Genomic DNA, 25381 nt, shown 5'->3' with positions numbered 1-25381 from the left:
AGACCTGTCCAGATGATTTAGGGGCTGAGGTTGTGGTATGTAATTGCTCTTTTAATGACATTGGAGATTCAGAACCACAAATTATGACACTGTAGCATACCCTTGCTGGTCGCCCAATGCCCAATTGTCATCTATTGGACTGGTGTAGATAGGCCAAACCTAACCGCGGTGCTACATGTAGCCACTTTTCAAACACCCACATCCTCTCAGATAAAGACAGAGTCATGTGTATTGAATTTAGACCATTCCTCAGGGTATCCTGTTCTTATCAGGGGTCAGATAAGCTCATTTCACAGGCCCTCACCTCTGCTGGGCTACCAACAAGACTCCCATTACTTCTTCTGAGTGCAGCTGAATAAGTAGTCACGAAGGGAGGAAAGTCTTTTTCAGAAGCAACATTTGTAACAAAACCAGACGTGGAATCTGCGAAGCAAACTAGACAACCTTGAAATTCCTGACGGAGAGCAGTCAGACTGCAAGCTTGTACGTCTAAATGTCTTTGCTCTGGTGACAATGACTTTGTGGAGTTGTGTAAAGTCAGTGAAGCCTCATCTAAACATTCTTCACGGGTCAACCACCAGATTTCATACTTGACTTCAATGAGCAACTGTCTCAAACCTGGGACGCCAGAAGAGGGAGAAAGTCTAAGAGACCAGTTTGGTGAGCTTGGAGGCCCCCCCGCCCTCATTGTACTCCTTGCACTCCATCCGGGCCCTGCAGGCAACAACTAAGGCTGACAGCTCTTGAGCCAGATACAGGCAGTACAAGAGGCAGTCATACTTGGCCCCTATTCATTTCTTCAAGATAATCCTCGCTTAGGTTTTGAGCCGTTTTCTGTTCCAAGCGTCATTTTTTTTGTTCATGTTTACACAAGGTATGTATCCAATTCCCCTCCTCCCAAGGAGTTTGCTCTTGTTGTGAGGCCACATACCCAGCAAGTGTGTTTTAACATGCGTACGAGGGGTTCTGCTCTCCCAGCAGCTTTGGATGGTAGAGCTCAAGACCTGAAGTGACAAAGAAATGTGAATGTCTGACTCACAGAGAACTGTCAGTGCTCAATGGGCTGGATTAAGACGGAGCGTAGGACTGAGCGCACCCTGGCATGTTGACATGTTCTACTAAGTGCATTTCAAGGTGGATTTAGCCTGTTTGCTCTATTGTGGAGCGGCAGAAGAGAGACAATTGTTAAATGGGGCTGACTATTCTTGAGACGGCGGGTGAACTTTACTCCCACTGTCTGGGTTAGGACTGACACCGACTTCATTCCTAGGGTGAATGAGGCTGCTGTGGATCCTGGGGAGGTTCAGGGGTTTTCGGAGAGCTCGGTCCTTAACCAAACAAACACAGTGGAATTTCTGCCATTGTTGGTGCAGCGGGTTGAGTGACAGGGCTGTATAGCAGAGGTGCCTGTCAGCAGAGACAACTCAGGGTCAAAGTGGAACCGTCCCTCGTGACACTGCTTGATATTAACACTGAGCCACGTAGGTTATTTTCAGATAAACCCACAGAAATTGAGATTTATACCGTCACTAATGTTGACTTCTTTAAGCTTAAACATTCACCAAAATTCTCCAATATCCTTTTAAAAATGCTTTCAGGTGGATCTTTCCCCCTTTCAGTGACCAATGAGTCATTTATTTAAGGCACATAGCAGTAAATCAGTGGGCATCATTATTTTATTAGGGACAGTGCAACCAAATGTGTTATTACTTTACACATAAATTATGTATCACAAAGCTTTAACAGAAAATGACACTTCTCTATTTACAGCTACTAACGTTTGCAGCCAGGTGACATCAGACCTGCACTCTCCAGTTTTGGCTTTTAGTGCGGGTCATCATTAGCTGGCTGACCTGAAAGTTGAACCCTGACCCCCTGCAGAGCACAGCTGAGGCTAACTGGTCAAAACTTTGGCCCTGAGTGACTGATCAGCAACGAAAAGAAATGATTTAAGTTGGACAGAAAGTTTTAGTAAAAGAAAATACTGACCATTTCATTTTTGTGCGTGTGAACAGCCGTACTGTGTGTAAAATAACAGAGCAAATGAGACAAAGCAGAAGGGAAGTGGAGGGTAAAAAGCAAACAGACATTACAGTTACACTGATGGCCTCAACGACTTCCCTCATGCTGCCTTGGGCCCACCCTTGGGGTCTCTGAAGTGGCTCGTTAAGCACAGGAACATGGACTCAATTACCCCGGGCACCGCTCGGTGTTGCGTTGTGTTGGTTGGCTGCTTGGACGGTTCTGTCTCCCCCCCCCTTCCCTTTCCAAAGGCCCCTGCCATGCAGTGCCGCAGCATATGAGCCCTCTGTGCTCGAAGTGATAGAGTCAAGCTGTTCCTGCTGAGCGGAGGTCAGGGTCCTTCAGTCAGCACCTCAGCCCTGAACAGAGCACACAGGAATCCCCACCACCACCCACCTCATCCCTCCCTAACCAGGGCAGAAGCTCTCTCTCTCTCCTCCAGCCCGGGTCCAAATAAACCTGGAAGCTCTCTCTCCTTCTCTCTTTTTCATCTCTCCATCTCCTGGCACGCTGTCACTCCCCTCATCGGAATCATTAATCAGACTGGGCAGATTAGACTTCAAATAAAAATAAACTACCCTGAGCACCCTCCTCTTAGGCACCTCCATTTCTGTAGCAAAGCCTCCTTATTGACAGGCCTCCTCCCTCCTCATCTACTTAATAAATCCAAGATGTCTACGGCAGGCAGCAGGTTGAAAACTTGAACACTTTGGCAAACTGTGGGGGTCCATTACTGCTTTATTGATATAAACAACTCACCTTATCTTCAAAGGTGATGACTCTTGAGAACTAACCTGCCATCCATGTAAATACACAACAGATAACCCTTATCAGCTTGGCTCCAATAAAGCCAGTCTGCTTTCCAGCTTCATTCAAAAGCACATATCTTTTATAGGGATTAAAGGGATTAAATGTGCAGCCTGAATGTATTCAGGTTTATGTTTTATCCACTGACTATCCTGTCTTTCATTCTTGGCTCCTCTCAAAAAAAGAAAAAGAAAAGGGGGGAGAATTGGAGTGCAACAGTGCCGCCTCTGGGTGAGGCTGAGTATTGCAGCTGTAATAAAGCTCTCACTCACAGCACTCTAATTAATAGATAGAGCTCTCCGTGCCTGGGATGTGGCATCCATACAGCTTTTGACAGTACGCACTGGTAGTTCCACTGCACTGCTTCCATGCATGTAGATGGTGGAGCGCACAGAAGGGAAAACGAAAGGGCTCTGCTGGGCCCTAAACAAGCAAGGGTGCCCCGGCCCAGGAGGTTGCTGGCTGACTGACAGGCGCCCCGTCGACTATTTGTGTGTGTCCATGGGAAATGGAACGGTGTCGCTGTGGCGAAGGCCCTGGAGCCATCCATCAGTGTCACGGTGGGGGCGGGTGGGGTGTATGGTATGTGTCACCTACAAGACTAATGGACAGGAAGTACAGCCAGAGAAACAACAATATTTGCAGAATATATATATTCAGAAGAACGCTCGGACCCAGTCTACATTTCTCGTGCGGTTTCAACAAAATTCTCACCGCGGGCCGTAATCCTGATTGATGAGCCTGTTTATTTAAAAGACGCTCACTCTGTAGCGGGCCTCTCATGAACCTCACATCTATAGCTGGGTGATTTTAGAGCATGTACACAACGTTTGTGTAGATTGTATGATAACAGTTGCGGTTATCACTTGCTGTGTCAGTGAAGATAACCTGCATCACCAGCCTGTGAAGAGACATTGATTCACAGGTTCCAGCCGCGTAAACATTGGGCCCTCTAGAAATGGAGAGCTAGGAGGAGAACGAGGAGGATAAACCTAGGCTAACTAACTTTCTGCTTTCACCCCGAGGAGCCTGCGTGCTCACTGTGTGTTCAGAGACCGAGGTGCTTAACCTCAGCAGCCAGTTACTGTGGCATCCAAGCCAGAGCGCTTAGTGATGTGGACCTTGACCACCTCCTCTGCACAGGTGGGGTGGATTCCAACTGTCTGTATCAGGTGAGAATATGTCGCCCCACACCTAAAACACAAAAACAAGTAGTCCCTTCAAGTTGCTTTTACTGACATTCGGCATGGAATCACCGTATCCTCATATTTTGTCTCATTAAAAAAAAGACTTTCAAATCAACAGTTAAATCAACTGAGGACCACAGGAAGATAAAAACAGTGTTTGTAGGTTGAAAAGGCTCCTGAGAGTGATCAGAGGATTGAGGACGTATTAACTTACTGGAAGCCCACAGCAAAGCCCTGTGCGACTTCTCCAGCGTTTGGACCAGTGAAGTGCAGACCCAGGATCTTCCCAGTGCCACCCTGCTCACATACCACCTGAAGCCAAGAAGCCTTTAGTTATTCAGCTGCTATATGGGGTTTAAAGTACCAACAGAAAAGTCTGCAGCCGAGCCTTACCTTTATGTAACACTGGCTGGCATCACGCTCTGCAACAGTGAATTCTAGGGGCTTGTAGAAAGCATGGTAGATCTATACATATCGTAGAAAAAGGAGAAATAGAAATATAGAATTATTTGAAATCAGTCTAAAAGGCAAGAGTCATGATGATCTCTTCTTTTGAAAAGGTAAAAATACTTTAAACTTTCAATTCCAGCAATGCAACAAATACCTGAACGCTAATCAGAATTAGATACAGACTTTGTTGTTTTTTTAAATTGAGAACAAAAAATATATCAGGTCATAGGTCTGTAGCCTCTACTGTACTTTGTTTTACAATTAAAGTCTGCCTAAAAGAAAAGCACTCTCAGTGCTGCTTTAAGATGCTGATTGGATTTCAAAGTCCTCACAGACATGTGCATCAGCGCGTTTCATTCTACCGTCGAACGTGCCGACACAAGTCGTGAGGACCGTGCAGCTGTCGGGGCCCGGTGCTGCAGTTTCTCCTCAGATCTCAGCCTGCCTGTCATCACCCCATACACACCTCAATCAGGCCTCCTGCTCACCTGTCACTCACCTCCAGCAGCACCCAGCTCGGCGGCTAAACCGTTTATCAATGATCTTGTGCGGCTTTTTGCCCATCATCTGGCACACGCTGCACGTACACAAACAGATAAAATACGGCTTTGTGTACCCGTGTGTGCCACTGTTTGCTTAGGTGTTAGAGGCCATTGTGCTTTTTTATAATGCAGAATGTTGACAGTAACAAGCCGCTGGGCTCTGCCGGTGTCATTCTGTTTGAGCGTGTGTGAGACGCAGCTATTCATCGAGTATTGTCCCAGAAAATAAGACAACAATGGAGCGAAGGTATAGACACAGATGCAGTTTGTTGCCACAGCAGTTGTTACATTAACAAATGGTGTGGGGAGACCACCTCACAGACCACTTAAATTAAACAGATGAAACTTATATTAAATGACCTTTTATGTCAAGGTTTAAGTTGTTTTAGTACCATCAGTGACATCTTAAGTAATCTATCGGTTAACACACTTCAGTCACACCCTGAGTGAGGTTTTAGAAGAATGTTCAGCTCTAATCTATTTAATGTCTTTAATCTTAGTGCTTAGTGTGTTTTAGCTATAAGCATCCAGCAAGGGACTGTAGATATGCTTAGTCCTGCAGATATTTATTCACCTATGAAAAAAAAAATTAAATGTGGATATATGAAAATACTCCAAATCCATTCAGAAAATATTTTACCAATCAGCTGCCATGAGCTGCTTATAGCATATAGTCTTACCTCTATTCCATCTTTTCCATGCCTTTTCTCAGCCTCTTCCTCAGACAAACCTACACAGCTGTACTCGAGAGGGGTGAACACTGTGGTGGGCACCTGTCACACAAAATAAGAACACATAGAATTTAAAAAGTCCAAGAATCAAAATGTCCGTTCTATCGTGGACATCGTTTGGGTCGGATAATCTCAATACTCTGCTTTTTATGTCAAATCTTCCCCCCCAAAAAAAGGCTAAGAATGCGACATTATACAAATAGTGACACATTTCAAACAGATTAATATGGTGTGAACATCGCATCAAATAGACGGCAGCTTATTAGTCTTGGTCTTGTGTTAGTCTCTTGTAGGATGCGAACCCAAACAATCATAATAAAGCCTTCATTAAGACTTGTTGATGGATGATAGAGTATACATAGGAAGAAGAATGATGATGTTTTGGAAAATGCTGACACATTATGTTATGAATCATATGGGGGTGGATGGGGGAGTACATAAGAGACTCCAACCACGGAAACAGCAGAAATGATCATAATTACACACAAAAGAAGCGTAATGTATAGATGCAAAAGGCCCAACAAGCAAGAAAGGTGCTCTGTGTGTGTGTGTGTGTGTGTGTGTGTGTGTGTGTGCGTTTGTATGTATTTTTTTGCATTTCTGTGCGTCTTACGTTGTCGTAGTTCATGAGTTCAGTGCTTTGACCGGCCAGTCTGCGAGCCAGAAGCTTTCCAGCTTTAATGGCTGTCGGGGTCAACTCAGGACGCCCCTAAAGCAGAAGAAAATTTGAACTTAATGAATCTCCCCCCTCTCTCTCACACACACTCACTCACAGACACACACTCTCTCTCTCTCACACACACACACACACACACACACACACACACACACACACACACACACACACACACACACCAGGCAAATTAAACAGGCCAGCTCGCAATCTGAGAAAGTAAAATAACATAAATCTTTAAAGGCCCACAAGCAAAATTTGACACTTGCGATGTCCAGTATACGACTCCAGTTCCTGCAGCTCTAAAACAAGATTTCTGTTCCACCCTGACAGTCTTGCTCAGACTGTCATTTCTTAGACTGAGCAGAAACGGTCATAATTACAGGCAAATCTACACTCAGCTACTGAGGTGCTGTTTTCTTGTCCATCGTACAGCAGCATACCAGTGACATGCGAGTTCAGACAATTCCACTTCAGGCTCTTGACTCTATAAGCCAGACATGCAGAACTTCACATGCAAACTTTATAATGCATACACCAATGATTTTTCTGTATTCAGTTAATAATGCAGCACAGATTCAAGGGCTCGTCTACATGTCCTCCTCACATTCTGTGCTCAGACTTTTATTCTTGTCTTTATTGGTTTACAGGTGGTCAGTCTCAGCTGTTATTTTCAGCAGTGTGTCTTGGAAATTTAAGTCATCTTAGAGATCTCCTGTTTGCACCAGTAACATTAATACATTAGCACAAATCCACAGAGGAAAAATCCTGAGTCAGGGAGTGACACAAGTAACAAGTGCTACACCTTTACACTGTCTCACTCACTTACAAAAACAATCTCTGCTTTTGTGTTTTTGCATTTATTGTTTTGAAAGGATGCCAAAAGAGACAAGCGCATGGCTCCGGATACATACACAGACAGACGTAGAACTGGAGTGAGCAGGAAACAGCAGGGCTGCAGGGCAATTCTAAAGGCATGACTTCAACCTGTTAAATTACCACCACACATCCTGTTGTCCAAAAGCATCTCCTACAATGTATGCAGCCGTGCTCTCTGGTATTCCAGTAAGTGTTTAAACACCAGACGGCATGCGTCATTATAATGCATTTCTTGGCACTCAGATGGAAGGGGGAAAGGAAAAAAAATCAAAGTGCTGGACTAATTGGGAGGGATATCAATCCTTGAGCTTTTCAAATGCTGTGTAAAGCTGACTGTCAGTTTAGGGTGCAGCACAACTGATCACAGCCAGCTGTCAATCAAAAAGAAGCTCTGCCGGTGTGCGCAACAAGGCTTGGAGGCAGGAAGGAAGTACAGCTGGTTGGGGGGGTGGGGGAAACCAACACATTAGATGCTGCAGGTTTAACTAGTCTTAACACGGTTGGTTCAGTTTGGAACACCCAGTGCTGGTTTTGTTAAAGCCCAGCTCGCTGCACACCTTCACTTAATCAGAGTTCAGCTCAGTTTTGTAGGTCAAACTGAATGAATAAAGATGCAATACTGTAATATAGAAAAATGAAATGAAAGAAGAAGCTGTCAAAATTTTAATCATGTAAATTATTTGTCTTTTTTTATGACTTTCAAGATAGAAAACATATGCAGTTTGTAAAAGAAAATTCATTAAACTGTTTGTGTTATAGTACAATGTGAGAAAAGCTTTCTTTTCCTGGAGGTTACTCTGGTCCTGCAGTTCCATATTTGGCACGTACGTAATGCACAGAGATCCACTTTGTCCACACGAAAACAATAAATGGCAGAAAGGGTTTTCAAACTATACTTCGCATAGAAAATATTGCTATTTGGTGCAAAGAGATGCATTCTGCGATGATGTTGTCTGCAGTGATCATGCAGTAGAGAAGGGCAAAAAACATCAAAGGGATTCAAGTTAATAATTTTATTTTATTCGTTATGCTCAAGTAGTACTAAAATAAAAAAATAAATTAAAAAAAAAAAAAAAAAAAAATTATATATATATATATATATATATATATATATATATATATATATATATATATATATATATATATATATATATTTTTTTTTTTTTTTTTTAGCAAAATGAAAAAATGCTGTAGTCTTGCTGTTAGTGGAGACTTACATTTCAGAGCTTTTAAATATAAGCTGGCTTGTTGAAGTCATACAAAAAAAGACTTCTTGCTGTTCTTAAAGTTTTACTAATCTGATCTTGTGTGATGTGGCTTTTAGGTTTATTTCAAAAAAATGGCCTTTTTGCAGTTACTTCCTTTAATCTCGGCAGGTTCAAATATTTTGTTTTCAGCATTCATACTTTCTGTGTCAGTATCAATCAAGTGTTTACCTACTAAACATCCACCATTCTAGAAAATTTTAACATCCACAGTGTACAGTCTGGACAAATTTACAAAGTATTTATAAAAAGAGAATGACTGTAAAACATTTTTACATTAAATCTTTATTTTTATATTAGCATTAGTTGGAAGTTTTGTTTTTGTTTTTTGCCCTTCTCCCCCGTCCCTCTTCTCAGCTGTTTCTCTTTCCCTCTTTCTTTCTCCCCTTCTTTCCCCCAGTCAAGTCTGTCCCGTATTCAGCAAGTGAAAATAAAATAAACAATAAAAGGTGAATCAAATGGACCATTACGGCAAGGCTGGGATGGTCAATTTGGTAAAGTAAATCCGTTGGGCATCTTTCTTTGCCTTTAGACAACAATTCTGATGGCAAAAGAGCCAAACGGGACAGGCAAAAAAAAAAAAAAAAAAAAAGATTGTTTAGCTGCAGCGGTTTAAAAAAAAAAAATGCATTAGTTGGAAGTTAGTACATGTTCAATTTCATTTCTGACTCAGGATATATATAAAATACAAAAACACAAACGTTTCTATAGTCAAATTGTAATTTTGAAGAAACTAGAAATTATTTATTTTCTATATTAAGTTGCCTAATTTATTTTTATTTATATATTACTTAAATATAGTCTTATGCATTTAATAGTGCTTTTGGTTTGAAGTGTGTTTTAAAAGTAATAACCTACCAAGAGAAAAGTAAGTCCCTTATTAAGTCCACTTGGTGTCATTCTTAAATGTTCTAAACCTGGACCTTCTCTGTACTGTGAGAAAAGATTTTGCTTGAAATGCTGCAAGTTCAGAGAAGCTCTTGACCATCCACTTAGACAGTTCCAACTTTAGCTCGTCTTCTCTCCAGTAAACACCAGTATAAGAAATAATAGCTGTACCGTTTCAATCACAACAACCAGCTCGTACTTTGCTGACATACAATGATGTGATCACCACAGAATTACATTAACTTCATGTTAATATTTTGTGAACATCACAGAACTGAGGCATCTCTGGGCCAAATGTTTAAACTATGCAAAGTATTATACAGTCTATTGGGATTGGTGTGGACTTTCAGCCACTGTAGCATAGTGCTGTTTCTCCACTTTTAAACAAAGCAGTGTCTGCTGTTGACAAAGCTTACCTCACCGATGTCACCGAAAGCGTAGATGTTTGGCACCGAGGTTGACTCATCAGGACCTACGACTATTTTCCCCGTCTCTTTGTTGAGCTGAACACCAAGCTTGTCTAGGCCCAGGGCTTTGGTTTCAGGAGCTCTACCTGAAGTTATTAAGAAATATTAGCAAAACAACAACAACAACAACAACAGAGGGGCATTATTAAATTACTACTGCATATGTACAGTGGGGCAAAAAAGTATTTAGTCAGCCACCGATTGTGCAAGTTCCCCCACCTAAAATGATGACAGAGGTCAGTAATTTGCACCAGAGGTACACTTCAACTGTGAGAGACAGAATGTGAAAAAAAAATCCATGAACCCACATGGTAGGATTTGTAAAGAATTTATTCGTAAATCAGGGTGGAAAATAAGTATTTGGTCAATAACAAAAATACAACTCAATACTTTGTAACATAACCTTTGTTGGCAATAACAGAGGTCAAACGTTTACTACAGGTCTTTACCAGGTTTGCACACACAGTAGCAGGTATTTTGGCCCATTCCTCCATGCAGATCTTCTCGAGAGCAGTGATGTTTTGGGGCTGTCGCCGAGCAACACGGACTTTCAACTCCCGCCACAGATTTTCTATGGGGTTGAGGTCTGGAGACTGGCTAGGCCACTCCAGGACTTTCAAATGCTTCTTACGGAGCCACTCCTTTGTTGCCCGGGCAGTGTGTTTTGGATCATTGTCATGTTGGAAGACCCAGCCTCGTTTCATCTTCAAAGTTCTCACTGATGGAAGGAGGTTTTGGCTCAAAATCTCACGATACATGGCCCCATTCATTCTGTCCTTAACACGGATCAGTCGTCCTGTCCCCTTGGCAGAAAAACAGCCCCATAGCATGATGTTTCCACCCCCATGCTTCACAGTAGGTATGGTGTTCTTGGGATGCAACTCAGTATTCTTCTTCCTCCAAACATGACGAGTTGAGTTAATACCAAAAAGTTCTACTTTGGTTTCATCTGACCACATGACATTCTCCCAATCCTCTGCTGTATCATCCATGTGCTCTCTGGCAAACTTCAGACGGGCCTGGACATGCACTGGCTTCAGCAGCGGAACACGTCTGGCACTGCGGGATTTGATTCCCTGCCGTTGTAGTGTGTTACTGATGGTGACCTTTGTTACTTTGGTCCCAGCTCTCTGCAGGTCATTCACCAGGTCCCCCCGTGTGGTTCTGAGATCTTTGCTCACCGTTCTCATGATCATTTTGACCCCACGGGATGAGATCTTGCGTGGAGCCCCAGATCGAGGGAGATTATCAGTGGTCTTGTATGTCTTCCATTTTCTGATGATTGCTCCCACAGTTGATTTTTTCACACCAAGCTGCTTGCCTATTGTAGATTCACTCTTCCCAGTCTGGTGCAGGTCTACAATACTTTTCCTGGTGTCCTTCGAAAGCTCTTTGGTCTTGGCCATGGCGGAGTTTGGAGTCTGACTGTTTGAGGCTGTGGACAGGTGTCTTTTATACAGATGATGAGTTCAAACAGGTGCCATTCATACAGGTAACGAGTGGGGGACAGAAAAGCTTCTTACAGAAGACGTTACAGGTCTGTGAGAGCCAGAGATTTTCCTTGTTTGAGGTGACCAAATACTTATTTTCCACCCTAATTTACGAATAAATTCTTTACAAATCCTACCATGTGAATTCATGGATTTTTTTTTCACATTCTGTCTCTCACAGTTGAAGTGTACCTCTGGTGCAAATTACTGACCTCTGTCATCATTTTAAGTGGGGGAACTTGCACAATCGGTGGCTGACTAAATACTTTTTTGCCCCACTGTATATATAAAAAACCTGTAACTTGAGTTACATTTTTATACCCAAAATTTCAGCCGTTACACTGGACCTCTGTGAGAAGTCTAGATACTAATAATCTGTGTGCTTGCTTAATAGTTAAGTTTGGCAGCACAGAAGCAGGAGAACACCAAAAAACACTGACATTTTTAAGGACCTTGAACATCTTTAATAAAATTTAGGAGAAACTCATTAAATAATTGTATTAGCATCTCAAATAGGATATTTTTTCCATTTTACATCACTGTATATTTAATATCTCTAGGTTTAAGATTGCCTTTTATTGGATAAATCTCATCTTTAAACAGTACCATTACCAGTGATTATAAGGCAAAAACTCGAAGTCTGGTCAGCTGATGAGCAGCTGTGCATGGGCATCCCCCTGATCCCTTGGGACATCCCAAGGTGCAATTTCTGACACTTCCTGGGAATGGCTGACTGATGCTGTCAACACCAAGTCTCCATGGTGATGGAGCATGGACCACATGCTCCCCCATTCTCAGCATAGCTTTTTGCAACCTGCATGGGTAGCAATAATAAACACCCAGTCCTGAGGTGCCCATGTAGATGCTATCGGACAGCAAAAACAACAAACGCCTGAGACTCTTTTTCCTGGCTGGAGCCGAAGAACAACGTCCTTCCCCTTCCTCTCAGACTGGGGGGGTGGGGGGGCTATAGGGACCTGTCTAGGGCTCTACAGCATGTGTGGCTTAATGGGATTGAGAGCACAGAGAAGGAGGAGTCAAGGAAGTTAGCCAGTCATTACTTATTCCCGAGAGACTGAATTCTAAATATTTTCCTGTCCTGTGAGACCCAAACACTGCAATACTTGTCATTCTTGAGTTGGAATATTTTGTAGTGATTTGTAGCAAAACTTAGACATTGTATCTTTTTCCTGTTTAAATGAGGTTTTTTCAATTCAATTTTTAATTTCTGTATTATTAATTTAAAATTAGGAATACATCAGGTCCCAATTAGTATTTACAAGTATAAAGTAAAACACTACAAACTAGTTGTAATATACAAATGTATTTTATTAACGACTTAATTTATTAATGTGTAATTTCAAAAGTGTCATCACATGTGACATGAGTAATTTAACTGCATTTACTATAGCAACTCTATTTCATATTTGCATTTAGGAATGAATCGATTTATAAAAACTTATAAAGACTTTCTAACAAATCTGTAGCTGAAGGCCATGACGAGATATGGCTGACACAGCTGGAAGATTAGAGCTCTCGAGAATCTTCAGAAGTCAACAGGTAAAACTTAACCAGTTAGGTTTAACAAGTAGTTTACACCAGCCTGTAAATATGGTAATAAAACAGTATATACTGTGGAGTGTCAGACAATATTTAGGAAGGTTAAATTTTACTGTTTCTCACTTGTTTAGTATAGTTCTGCTTACAAGGAGACTTCTGATAATGATCTAGATCCTGTTTCAAAAGATTCATCTCTCCGACATAAATACATGTCTGTCACTGAGTTACTGTATACTTTAGATTATAAAATATTTTCACACTGGAATATTTTCCCATGTTGCTTGTCTGTGCTTTTCATTGTGTTATGGTGTCATAATATCTGTGTGTGATGTTTGTGTATTGTATGTACGGTCGGCAAGGTCTGTCATCTCAGTTGTGGGAAACTGCAACCGACAAATAAAAGCACTTCTCAATTAATCTAAAATGAAAAATTGTCCAAATTAGCCTATAAAAACAATTATCAATAAACTCTGAGCAGTAAGTACAGACTCTTTTTATATATCTGGTCTTTATGTGTGTAACTGCACAAGTTAAAATAAGATTGGATGCTTTCCTGATCAAAAACATAAACCATATAAACAAAGATGAAATAGATGAATTTTTCTTGAGGCATCAGGTTATACAGAGTAACTAGAAGAAGAAAAAACAGAGCACCTCAATGTATTTATTCTATAAACAAGAAAGAAATTATTTGTGTAAAACTCAAATCTAACACTATAATGTGACCGCCCATACTGTATGTATAGCTTCTGCTCTAACACCATACTGAACATCTTTCTAATAATGACCAATTTTCTCACTGAGTATTTTAATTTGCGTGACAGATTCCTGTAAGAACAAAATGTTTTCTGCCAACCTCAGAACACGGTCAGAGGGCCGAGAGCTGCTGGTCAAATGTGAGCACATGTAGCTTTTGGCAACAATCACACTTCAGCAACATTTTAATTGAAATGCGATGACAACTGTGGGCTTAGCTGACTGTGTTGCCAGCACTTTCAGTCAAATCGGATCAAATTACACTCATACAAGTGGAGCAGGTCAGCAGTGTTAAACTGAAGACTTACAAAGAAACTGAACTGAAACAAAATCTCATAAAACAGAAAAGAAAAAAAAAAAGGAAATGTTTTCCAATGACATCCTGGAGCAGTGCAGAGGACAGTGAGGAAGAAGACTAATGTGCCCACTGTCTGTATGCATGACAGGAAATGTGCAAATGTTATGTTTCCTGGTGTGTTTCTGTGGGCACACCTGGACAGAGGAGCGGCGGCCATGAGGTCAGGAAGGAGCGGGGGAAAGGTGGAGGGAGGCATGGACATAGAGAAGGATGTGGTAGACTGTGGTGATACGGTCCCCTGGTCCCCTCTGGCCTTTAATAACTCCACAGAGGCCTGGGACTCTGCCTGGCCTCTAGTGTAAGGCAGCAGTAAAGGGAAGTGGCCTTGTACTCATAACTCCTGCATCCACACTTCAAAGAGCAGAAGCTACATTGTTACTGGTTCTCACTTTACTGATATAGATACAGGCCTCAGAGGGGTTTCAGCTAGCGGCACCAAAAGAGAGGAAACTTTGACAATTTCTGGAAACCCGTTAAAACTACAGTGTTGCTGCAAATAGTGAAAAATGTGAAGACGATAAAAACAAGCCGAAAATACAGAGATGTTTTGTGTACGGGGAATTGGGAGTAAATTAATTTTTACACTTTGTTGAGTTCTAAAATGTAAAGGCTTTGAACTCTCGCTCTAAACAAAGAAGGAAACATGAGCTAAGCAATGTCTCACACATGTTCACAAGTGTCTGCTGATACGCGCGCTCAGTGGAAACATTCACACCATAAGTCTAACGCTGAGAGGACGACGTGGGAATTCAGTCGCGGGAGGGAAGAAAGAACGTCATCTCAGCTGCAGGGTCACGCACATCCTCGTTGCTGTCACACGCACTGAGCCGAGGGATCCCCCTTCTCTCTCACGCAAACACTCAAAACTTTTCTGGTCAGTTTTTTGGAAGCAGAGTGTTGCTTTTGAAAGCATGCAACACAAACAAACCCATAATTGTGGCCCTGATGGACGGTTATTCCTTCCATTGTTTCTCATGCTGCTGGTATAACAGAAGTGAAACGATAGAATACAGCATGAATAGATGAGGAGGAGGAAGAGGAGGAGGACTGCTGGTAATGGCAGGCGGAGGGTTATGAGTAGGGATGGCAGTGACAGATGCAAGGTTGGTTTCCGCAAGGTTGGCACGGGCAGGAAGGAGCAGAGATAGAGAACAAAGAGGGGAACGTAGTGACCCTGTGCCTGGGTGCATCCTGCCCTCCTCCAACCAGAGAGCCAAGAGTGGGTGATTAACACTTCCCCTGGCCATTCCCATCACTCAGTCTTTATTACTTTGTTTTCAGCCTTGATTCATGTGCTATCTGCTGACACTGCACTCTATTTTAGATGACAGAGAAACCGGTGGCAGTGAGAAAACAGTAACACCAGAGTTTCATTACAGGGATACGTGGTTACACTGAGAGACTATTAAATGTGGTCTCAGTAAAAGCTCTACAAAATAGAGAATAAGGAGTTACACTATATTGCCGAGCATATTCACTCGTCTGCGGTCACATGCATATGAACCTGATTGACATCCCATTTTTAATAGATGGGGTTTAATATGATGCCACTTCTTCTGGGAAGGCTTTCCAAAAGGTTTAGAAGTGTGTATATGGGAATTTGTGACTGTTCTTCCAGATGCACATTTGTGAGGTCAGACACTGATATTGGACAAGAAGGCCTATATCAGAATCAAGGCCAATATGTTTTCAAGGAACTCAAGGCTCACAACAGTCAGGTAGAGGTCAAGTCTAGAATCTTTATCTAACTTGTGTCAGAATCAAGTCAAGTCAGTAAGCACATAATGAGTTTCTAACTCTCCAGATCTCCAATTGATCTTCAAGATGTCCCTCTAACACACACAAACTCACCAACTGCCCATAACACGGAGTCAAATGTGTCCTTGTGCTCGCTCCCTGTCTGGGTGTCAGTCCAGGTGACCTGCAGGGCTCCTGAGGAAAGTTTGTCTACTCTGTTTGGGACAGATTTCCATGCGAATCTGGTCCCATGGGCTTCCATGTAGTCTGTCACTAGACCTGCCATTTGCTGTACGAACCAAAAGAGAACATCCAAATTCAAACATGGAAAAGTTTTCTATCACAATGCCCAGAATACAGAGAACCTGGTTCAGAGAGCAGTACCTGATCGAAACCCCGGAGAGCGATGCTGCGAACCATCACTGTGGTGTCCAAGCTGATGCCTTTGAGAAAGCCTGCACACTCCAGAGCTACATCTGAGCAACATCAGGTTGAGGACTAGAGCTGTTTTATTTTATTAGATGCCGAAAGGCAACAACTTCACCATTTGTCAGCTGATGATCAGCACACCTTACACAATGGCTTCATTTACCAGCTCTGTGGCAGACAAAAGGATACAGCTGGCTCCGACCACAAGTCTGCAAAACACAAATACAGAGAAGCTCTTAGCAAAACTAACAATGCAATAAAGATACATTTCATCATTTGCGCCGCTCACTTTGGCCAAATAAAACAAAACCAATCCAAAGCTAAAAGCTCAAAATGTTTTTACTTTAAATCCTCGAATTAGACAGGTGGGGAATTTTAAAACTTCATAACCTCGCGAGTGAGGACGTGTGAAGAAAATGCAGAAAACAGCGACAGTAAAAACTATGTGTGCTCTGTGCTCGCGTGTGGTCCAGATGAATCACGCTTGTAATCACGCTGAGATCTGTAGCGTTGAGGAGATCTAATTGCCGGCGTTTAGGCTAATCCCCGCAGATGGGGTGTGCCATGTTCAGGGCTCAAGTCCACCCATCTTCCTGCTGAGTGAAGGCTATCACCCTCATGGATGAGGCCCCTTTTAGCATCACAAAACAGACCTTCCTCCCTTACGTCTGCTCCACATGACAGCTCTGGTTGCCTGCGGCACATCCTACCCCTGTCCGTGCTATCACTAACCACTGAAAGCATCAGTGCCCATGTTCCCCACGTCTACGCAATGCACACCTGCACTTAACATGTATTGTGTAGTAGCTTAAAGAAGATTAGGCAAAGAGGTTTAGCTTGATTCCACACTTTCATCACTGAGAACCTGGTTCCAGCCCCCAACCCCCCATCACAACTCTTCTTCTGCTCCATTGTGTTTGACAGTACGTTTGACTGGTCTGTGCAGCTGCAACACATTCTTTTAAAAATACAAAACATTCTTTAAAAGGATGATGATGATTTGAACCTTTACAACCCTACTGACCCTCTTCAATAATGGCAACGTTTGAGGGAAACCAGAGGTTGTAAAATTCACATCAGCTTAGTAAACATGCATTAGGTTCACAGGCCAGAGTATCACCATGATTAAAAACAAGAAACAAAAAAATCCAGTAATAAAAGGAAAAATTCAAATCATTTAATCTTATTTAAAGTGACAAGTTGGACAGGGAGCCACCCAGGAAACATGTACATTGCTTGAGGCTTGGCTCCTGATCGCAGTGGTAGCGCGTTGATGGGGACTCTAACCAAGGCCTTTTTCCTGAGGAAGTAGCTGTGCTTTCAGCGGTCGGTGGCTGCCAGTTAACCTTGGGCAGCTCGTCAAAAGTCAGGAATAAGATACACATTTGGATATTTCTGTGTCCTTGTTGAGTATGTCGGCAGATATTGCTACAAAGGACAGTAGGAGTTTGATATTTTTCATTACAAGCTGCTTACTTGTCCTGAAAGTATTTCAGGTTGGCCACAATGTCATCTCCTCTCTCATGTTAGATTACTGCTGTTGGTGAGTCTGACAAAGGTTACAGCTGGATTATAATGTAACAGTATGACTGCCTTTAACTAGCATTTCAGTATTAAAGTCCTCAACATAACAACTGATGCATTTACTTTGAAAAACTGAGGAAAAAAAACTGAATGACACTGCATTTTAGCTTCAACTGTTTTTTCTGCAATTCCTACTTTTTATCAGAATTAGAAGTCATTTAAAATAAAAGGTATTTATGAGAATAATGCTGATGTAGTACTGTGTATTTACTGTGGGTGCAAGTTAACACTTTTGGGCCAGTTTCATAAAACTGTGTGTTTGTACAACAGCAAAAGCACTAAAGCTATGCATCCATGTGGGGAAGTTATAAAGGAAGTTATCATTCTAACTATGAATGGATGTAGACCAGCGGTCCCCAACCCCTGGGCCTCGGACCGGTACCGGTCCGTGAGTCGTTTGGTACCGGGCCGCGAGAGTTGAGGCTCAGGTGTGAAATGTGTGGTTTTCAGGGTTTTTATCAGTTTTCAGCGTTATTTTGTTATCGTTTTTATCGTTTACTCAGTTTTCCTGGGTCTTTTCACGTGTGTTACGAATAAATCTTCTTTTCTTCGGTACCGGTACTAGTTTTATTTTGTTGTATTTATCCGCGACACCTTAAAGGCCGGTCCGTGAAAATATTGTCGGGCATAAACCGGTCCGTGGCGCAAAAAAGGTTGGAGACCGCTGATGTAGATAATATTAATTGACAGTTTACATTAAGAATTGTGAAAAAGAAATGTGTTTTTATACACATTTTTGGCCTTTGACTTTTGCAAAGTGATGTTAAAATACATTCTTTGGGCCCAATTATTGCACTTTATTGCAGAGCTATGCGAGGCCGGGCTGGTATTTAGGTTACAGTACAGGGTTACACTGTTGACAATAAGCTGGCCCAAAAGAGGACCATTGACCTTGACTTATACAAGTGATGAGGTATAGAGTGGGGATTTGAAAATTCTCTAAAACCAAAACGGTGGGGTTTCTATCTCAAGAAAAATTTGCTTTTTACCACAGACTTGCTCTCAGTTTGAGAACCGCTAACGTAAATGATCAAGTGACAGTTTTGTCTCTGTACAGAAGCAGGTATCGTATGTGGGTCTATCCATGACTATGTTCATGTTTCATTCTGACATGTTGTGCTCTGCAACTGCGTCATTTCTCTAAAAAGACACGGAAGACCTCTTCATGCTACATGTGGTCCACAACACAGAACAAGGTTAGAGCCACTACAAAAACCCAAATACTGTGCCACACCAGTATCAATGTCCTGTTGGCACATGCTCACTGTTTTCCTCTGATAGCATGCTGATGGCTGCCAGGTAGGGCTGGACTCTGGCCCCGAAGCCAGATCTGTCATTTGTGTGTGTGTTTGCTTCAAGGTCCATTAGACACCCATCACTCGCTTTGTAACCCCCTTCTACACGAGCTCTGCCTCCAGCAACAACCTCCCGGACCTCACCTACACAGCTGATGCCTCAACAAGACAACACCTTCGGCTCACGCTACAGTGTGTGATTAAGTTCCTGTTGCGAGGAGGCTAATGCTAATGCACAACTGTGCCTGCGGAGAAGTCGGAGGACTCCACTAACCAACGCTCGCTTACATCAAAGGACTTCCTGAGCTCAAGTGGTCTCCCTGAGTGGATAATTCAGTTTCACACACAAATATTTGATGGTGTTTAACAAGACAATGCAACAGGTTGCTACAGTCACAAAACCAAACCAATAAAATCGACATTAAAAAGAAAAACATTTGTAAATATGAACAGTTAATAACTACATGCTTATGTTTATGTGGAGCTTTATTATCGGAATAATTATTTCTGCTTATCTATCATCACAAAGCAAACAACCTCCGCAGCCAGGTACACCACAACCACTAGTCACCATCTGCGCGATGTGCCAAGAGGAAACTTCAGGGAAAGACCAATTAACCAGGTGGTGACAGGCACTAAATGGCTGGATTAAAGGGCTTGTTCTCTAAAGGTCAGGATGCACACTGCTAATCTGAATCATGAGGCGAGGACAGGCTGACAGGAAGGGAGAAAAACAAACTGCATGTCCCTGATGAATGATTACAGTGCGTAACAGGCGAGATGTGCCATGTCAGCGAGCGAGGTAGCTCGGTGGGTAGAGCGGCGAGAGAGCTGCAAAGGTTGGCGATTCTATTTTCACTGTAGCGTAATGTATAGAGAACGATGACGACAATCCTGTAGTTATTTGGAAGCAGCAGCAACATGGAGGCCACATATGAGATGTGTGTTCGTGTGCACTCACGTTTTTCCAGGAGACTTCTTCAACCAGAATATGTCGTCACTGGTGATGCCATGCTCCGCTGCTCCAGGAATCTGCAACAACAGTTAAAGCTATGAACAAAAATATCAATCTATCAGTCAACAGGTCTGCAGATAATGTTAAACACAACAAAGGGGGAACAGTTTCCTTGAGTGTGGCATATTAGGTCTATGGCATATTTACATTAGTGGGGTATTTGGGCCGTCCACCTGTGGCGATCACAATGTTCTTGGCAGTCAGGATGGTCTATAGAAGAGGAGAGGGAAGTGATAAATAACAGCTTTTGTTCATTTCCTTCAAAACATGAGGAAATGTCAAATGAAAGCAAGTGGTCCCTGCAGTATTCAGCATTATGGTGTTGATGGAAGCGGCGCTCTTTGTGAGTCTTCCATATTTTCCATCATATATACAGAGTGCACCCCACCTCTCGCCTTATAGTAGCTGGGATAGGCTCCCACCCCCCCGAGGACCCTGAATTGGATAAGCAATAGAGAACGGATGGACTGATGGATATATACATACCATTAGATGCTCATTTGAAACACGACTAAAATTCAGACCACTGTACACACTCCATTTCTGACATATTTTCTCTGTTCTTGACTGCGTATGATGTTAAAGATAGAGCATCTCCTTAATATGATCAAGTCAGGCTTAAAGCTCTAAATGGGAGGACAGACGCTTGTAAACTCTTTTGTTTCCAAGTAGAAGAAAGCTGGATTAAAGGAAAGCAGGGCACTACAAAGGGTTGTTTTAGACCATTGATGATGTACAGCACCAAAGTTTAGTATAACCTAAACAAGGCTTATGTGGAAATTATCATAAAAGATCCTCTTTAACGAGACATCGAAACTAACATTCTTTTACTTAAATGTACATTTCATAATATACCAGCGAAAACAAGAAAAATTAAACGACTTAAAGAAATACTGTTGACATTAACCTGTTAAAATGGGATATACGCCACACGTTATATTCTCAGTAACCAACAGCCAGTTTCAGTTAATATTGCAGCCCACCTCCTTCCCTGCTTTACTCAGTCCTCTGACTGTGTGCTCATCCACCAGACTTCCTTTAAGGTTCATATATTTCACCTTCCTGCAAAACAGTAAACAGTATATATATATTTTACGTAGTATTAAATGATGTTTATTGAAGAGAACACGAAGCAGCATAAGTGAACCTGTTCAAACACTTGCATGTTGTATCTGCTTTGCCTGTAGTTAAAAAAACATCCCCTTTTGGCTAATTGTTATTTAAAAAAAAAAAAGAATTCCTATAAGTAACATTAACACTCGAGTCCAAACAAATGATCTCACTGGATTGAAAGCTTTGTGGTTGAAGCTTGGGCACATTCACACAGGTTAACACCTGTTTGCCCTACAGCCAGTCACTCTATCAACATGTGGTCACTGACGATCAATCCTTCAGCTGTGTGGTGTGTGTAGCAGAAATGTACAGCCTTCAGCAATATGACGCCATGAAGAAGAAGAAGAAAAAATGGAACTAGGCTGGTGTGTAAATATTTATAAGTATCTTATGGGAAGTATAGAATGGAAAATTAACAGGGAGGGATAAAGAGTGTCACGTGAAAAACATTTCATATCTATTTTACGCACTAATTGTTGTAGACAATATGAAACATATGCAATTTTATTAAGAGTTCCACGATTATTTCAAATATTAACATTTATTGCTGCAAAAAAGCAAATAGACTGAGGAGTGACTCACTATGCCCTTTATTAAAAGAGTTAACTAACTGAAACATCACTGAAACCAGTAAGTTAAATAATGATAACAGCTGATCTGCTGTCACTCACTTGTCCTGCAGCTGAACTCTGTGGCCCCAATTTAGCGACTTGACGTGGTTGTGAACAGCCTCAGCCATGGTGGGCCTGGAAAACACACCAGGGGTAATGCTATAAACCAACCACAGCACTGCAGCAAGAAACAATGCAAAGAGGGAAAAGAAAGACCAGACTGCTGGGATTTTAAACACTTTAGAAATTATTTTTAAAGACAGACCAACTAAAGTTTTAATGCATTTTTTTAATTTCTTAATTTTGTCTTTTTTTTTAAGGAAGTTTGAATTTATTGATTAAAAATGAGTACGAACCTGCAGAGGAAAAGAGGACACACCTAAACCTGTCTTACTGTACTTACATCACTAGATGGTGCCACTGAGCTATTCATTCTGTGCTATCTCCAGGTGAGACATAAGAGCAACTAAGCTTGGGTGAGACCTACCAGTCGTGGGAGACTGTGTCTGGGATCTGCCAGCCATACTTCTTAGCATCTTTGACTGCAGTCCCAAGTAAAGCAGCCTGATGCATGAGCTTCTTAGGAATGCATCCCACATTAACGCACGTACCACCAAGACCCCACTTGGTACCTGTTAGACAAAGTGAAATACACTCAGTCTCATCTGTAAATCTCAGTGTTTCAGTTGGTAGAAATAACTGAAAAACTATGCTCTGCAAAATGTACTTCACCTTTGGCAGATGGTTCCACATAATCTAACACAGCCACTTTCTGTCCCAGTTGTGCCGCTGCAAAATGTTATCATATTGTTAGCGGGTTCCTCAAAAATGCCTCTGGAAAAATTAAAGAATAACAAGGATAACACCTCACCTTCTTTGGAACAGGCAAGACCTCCAGAGCCCCCACCAATAACCAACAGGTCATAGTCGTTCTTCCCTGCATGAGAATATAAAAATCAATAGTAGACACAGTATAATTTTGAAGGGTGGGATAGTTGGGGGGATTGATACAGCATATTATTGTGATATTTTACATGGGGATATAGTAACAACAAATATTGATATTTTAAGAAATAAACTGAAATACTGCAAATTAGAGGGCTCATCTCCCACATTGCCATCCTGAGATAATAATAGCCGAGCAAACTTACATTCAATCGGCTTGAATAAAAAACATCTAAACGAGCTAATGACTCAGTCACATAAGTGCAAAAAGGACAGCAACTTGCTTGCATCTACAAAAATAATAATAATTAATAAAAATGGTGGCTGACTCTTGATTGTATTGACTTTTTTCATATATTTTCAGTGACTGGAACTTGAGGTGAATTGTTGGCCACAGCTTGAGGGTGTTGCACGCTCAAGACCATTTGTGATTCCAAGGTGATTGCACAGGTCCCCTGATAGGAGTCAACCTTTCTGCAAACAGCTGCAGTCTGACTTGGACTGACTCGCAGAGCGAGTGTCAAGGTTTGCAAATAATTGCCGTCTAATTTATAAATGCAGACAGAAGCTCAACTTGAGGGGTCTTGACTCAACCCTGGCTGCCAGCTGGTCATGTTTCCATAGAATCAGAATCAGAATACTTTATTGATCCCTGGGGGAAATTATTTTTTGTTACAGTGCTCCATTTTAAACCAACATTAAGACAAGACAGACAATACGCTAACTAAGAATAGTACAATATATACATATATATACATACATACATACATAAGTCACTTATAAATAAATATTTGGAAAAGAAACATGTGTAGTTGTAGCAGCAAACAGTGTGTTAAGTGGATGCGTTGTACAGGGAGATGGCCACAGGCAGGAATGATTTCCTGTGTCGTTCAGTGGTGCTTTTGTGTAATCTCAGTCTCTCACTGAACGAGCTCCTGTGACTGACCAACATGTCATGGAGTGGGTGGGAGGTGTTATCCAACATTGTCTTTATCTTGGACAGCATCCGCCTCTCCGACACCACCTTGAGGGAGTCCAGCTCCATCCCCACAACATTGCTGGCCTTACGGATCAGTTTATTAAGTCTGTTGGCATCTGCGACCCTCAGCCTGCTCCCCCAGCATGCAACAGCATAGAGGATCGCACTGGCCACAACAGACTCATAGAAAATCCTCAGCATTTTCTGGCAGATGTTGAAGGACCTCAGTCGCCTCAAAAAATAGAGACAACTCTGGCCCTTCCTGTAAAGTGCTGTGGTGTTTTTAGCCCAGTCCAGTTTATTGTCAATGTGTACTCCAAGGTATTTATAGTCCTCCACAATGTCAACACTGACCCCCTGGATTGAAACAGGGGTCAAGTGTTTATAGAAAAGGAAGACTGAGTACGTGTGAATTTCTGTCTGTGCAAACAGCAACAGAAATGTGATTTTCGATGATTTATCACAGAAGATGGCTGTATGGAAACTTGACGCCATTCAGTCGCAGACTGCAGACTGACTTATTGCAACATTTATGGCAGGTTTTAGTATCCGTGTTGCTGTTTGCCAAACACATTTTAAGTGAGTGAAGTATTGTGATTGTGCAGCGTTTTGTGGGGCGTCTGGTGATTCTTCTAAGAATTATGTTATCAGTAGGGTTGTGGATCTGTTACTGTTGTACTGACAGTAACACTTTTAAGTTGAACTTCTGTACACCGTGACACTGGATTTGAAAACATTCCTCAGTTGACCTCAGTTGAAAGATTTCCGTCACGTGTTAGACTAAACAGCGTCCACGGGAGGTACAGCAGTCTACCTTCCTTTCCACTTGAATTATTTTACAAGACAACTTTAACTATTAATATTAATTATCATTATGCTGAAACGTCGTGTCTGAATTTAATCTTAAAGTAAACATGCTGTCGTTATATAAATATTCCCCCAAAACACATATGAGGGTGTAGTTAGAGCGTTTTACGGCATCTATATTGACAGTGCTATCATGTATTGAGACACTAACTGTTAACTAACGATTGTTTGAACAACTAGGTGATGAAGCTCCTGTTTGGTAATATAAAATTCAACGAGTTCTCAGGAATTAGCCAGTTACTCATCAGCGCAGTATCTACCATGAAAAAGAGCGTTTTCCAGTGTTACAGAAACTAAAACTGGCATAAAGTGACCATGAGTTAAAGAAGCTACAGAAATGACCCCGATAACATTAAATAACAGGACTTCCAGTGTTGCTGGCGACATTTTCCGTTCCGTCTGTTGACAGGAAAACGCTTTCAGTTGTTGATACCATCAAATTTAAATACCTGTTCATGTAGTCCCAACATAATAATTTTACCTCACCTGTCAGTTTTCTTGAAAATATGTGCAAACAATTAATCCTTTTCCACCGGTGTCTGCCTCTGTACAACGCGGCCATGTTGTTATTATGAAAGGACCCAGAACGGGACGATGGTGGCTAGAGACATGCCTGCAAAGAAATACTGCATCATTATTACAACTGCGTTTCATTTAATTTTTTACGAGTAACGTAATAAATATTAATGAATTTAATGGTGTAATTTTGAAATAATCTTAATAATATAAAC

The 25381-nt window shown here is 41.8% G+C and overlaps 1 protein-coding gene across 1 annotated transcript; it reads right to left on the bottom strand.

Moving 5' to 3' along the window:
- Nucleotides 1-1598: 1598 nt before the first annotated feature.
- Nucleotides 1599-25227, bottom strand: txnrd2.2 (thioredoxin reductase 2, tandem duplicate 2). The gene is made up of 17 exons (XM_080894871.1): nt 25137-25227; nt 22731-22796; nt 22592-22648; nt 22347-22491; nt 21920-21994; nt 21119-21197; nt 20283-20345; nt 20082-20152; nt 16431-16450; nt 16197-16288; nt 15927-16101; nt 9861-9997; nt 6353-6448; nt 5689-5781; nt 4410-4481; nt 4231-4328; nt 1599-4023 (listed from the first exon to the last, which is right to left on the bottom strand). The coding sequence occupies exons 1-17, from the start codon at nt 25210-25212 to the stop codon at nt 3900-3902; spliced, it is 1539 nt and encodes a 512-aa protein (XP_080750997.1). The 5' UTR covers nt 25213-25227; the 3' UTR covers nt 1599-3899.
- Between the last annotated feature and the right edge of the window lie 154 nt (nt 25228-25381).

This window comes from Rhamphochromis sp. 'chilingali' (assembly GCF_963969265.1).
Source record: "Rhamphochromis sp. 'chilingali' genome assembly, chromosome: 10".
In the NCBI taxonomy this organism is placed as follows: domain Eukaryota; kingdom Metazoa; phylum Chordata; class Actinopteri; order Cichliformes; family Cichlidae; genus Rhamphochromis; species Rhamphochromis sp. 'chilingali'.
The sequence above is the reverse complement of the archived record's forward strand: the minus strand, read 5'-3'. Positions and strand labels throughout refer to the sequence as shown.

What these genes read in the sequence shown, in the direction of transcription:
- txnrd2.2 (XM_080894871.1), bottom strand. Translation starts at nt 25,212, where the DNA reads ATGGCCGCGTTGTACAGAGGCAGACACCGGTGGAAAAGGATTAATTGT. An exon ending in AAGAAGTCTCCTGGAAAAAC is followed by an intron (nt 16,451 to 20,081) that starts GTGAGTGCACAC and finishes TGTGTTTTGCAG; the next exon opens with ACTTGTGGTCGGAGCCAGCT. An exon ending in AACTCATGAACTACGACAAC is followed by an intron (nt 5,782 to 6,352) that starts GTAAGACGCACA and finishes TTTGTGTGACAG; the next exon opens with GTGCCCACCACAGTGTTCAC.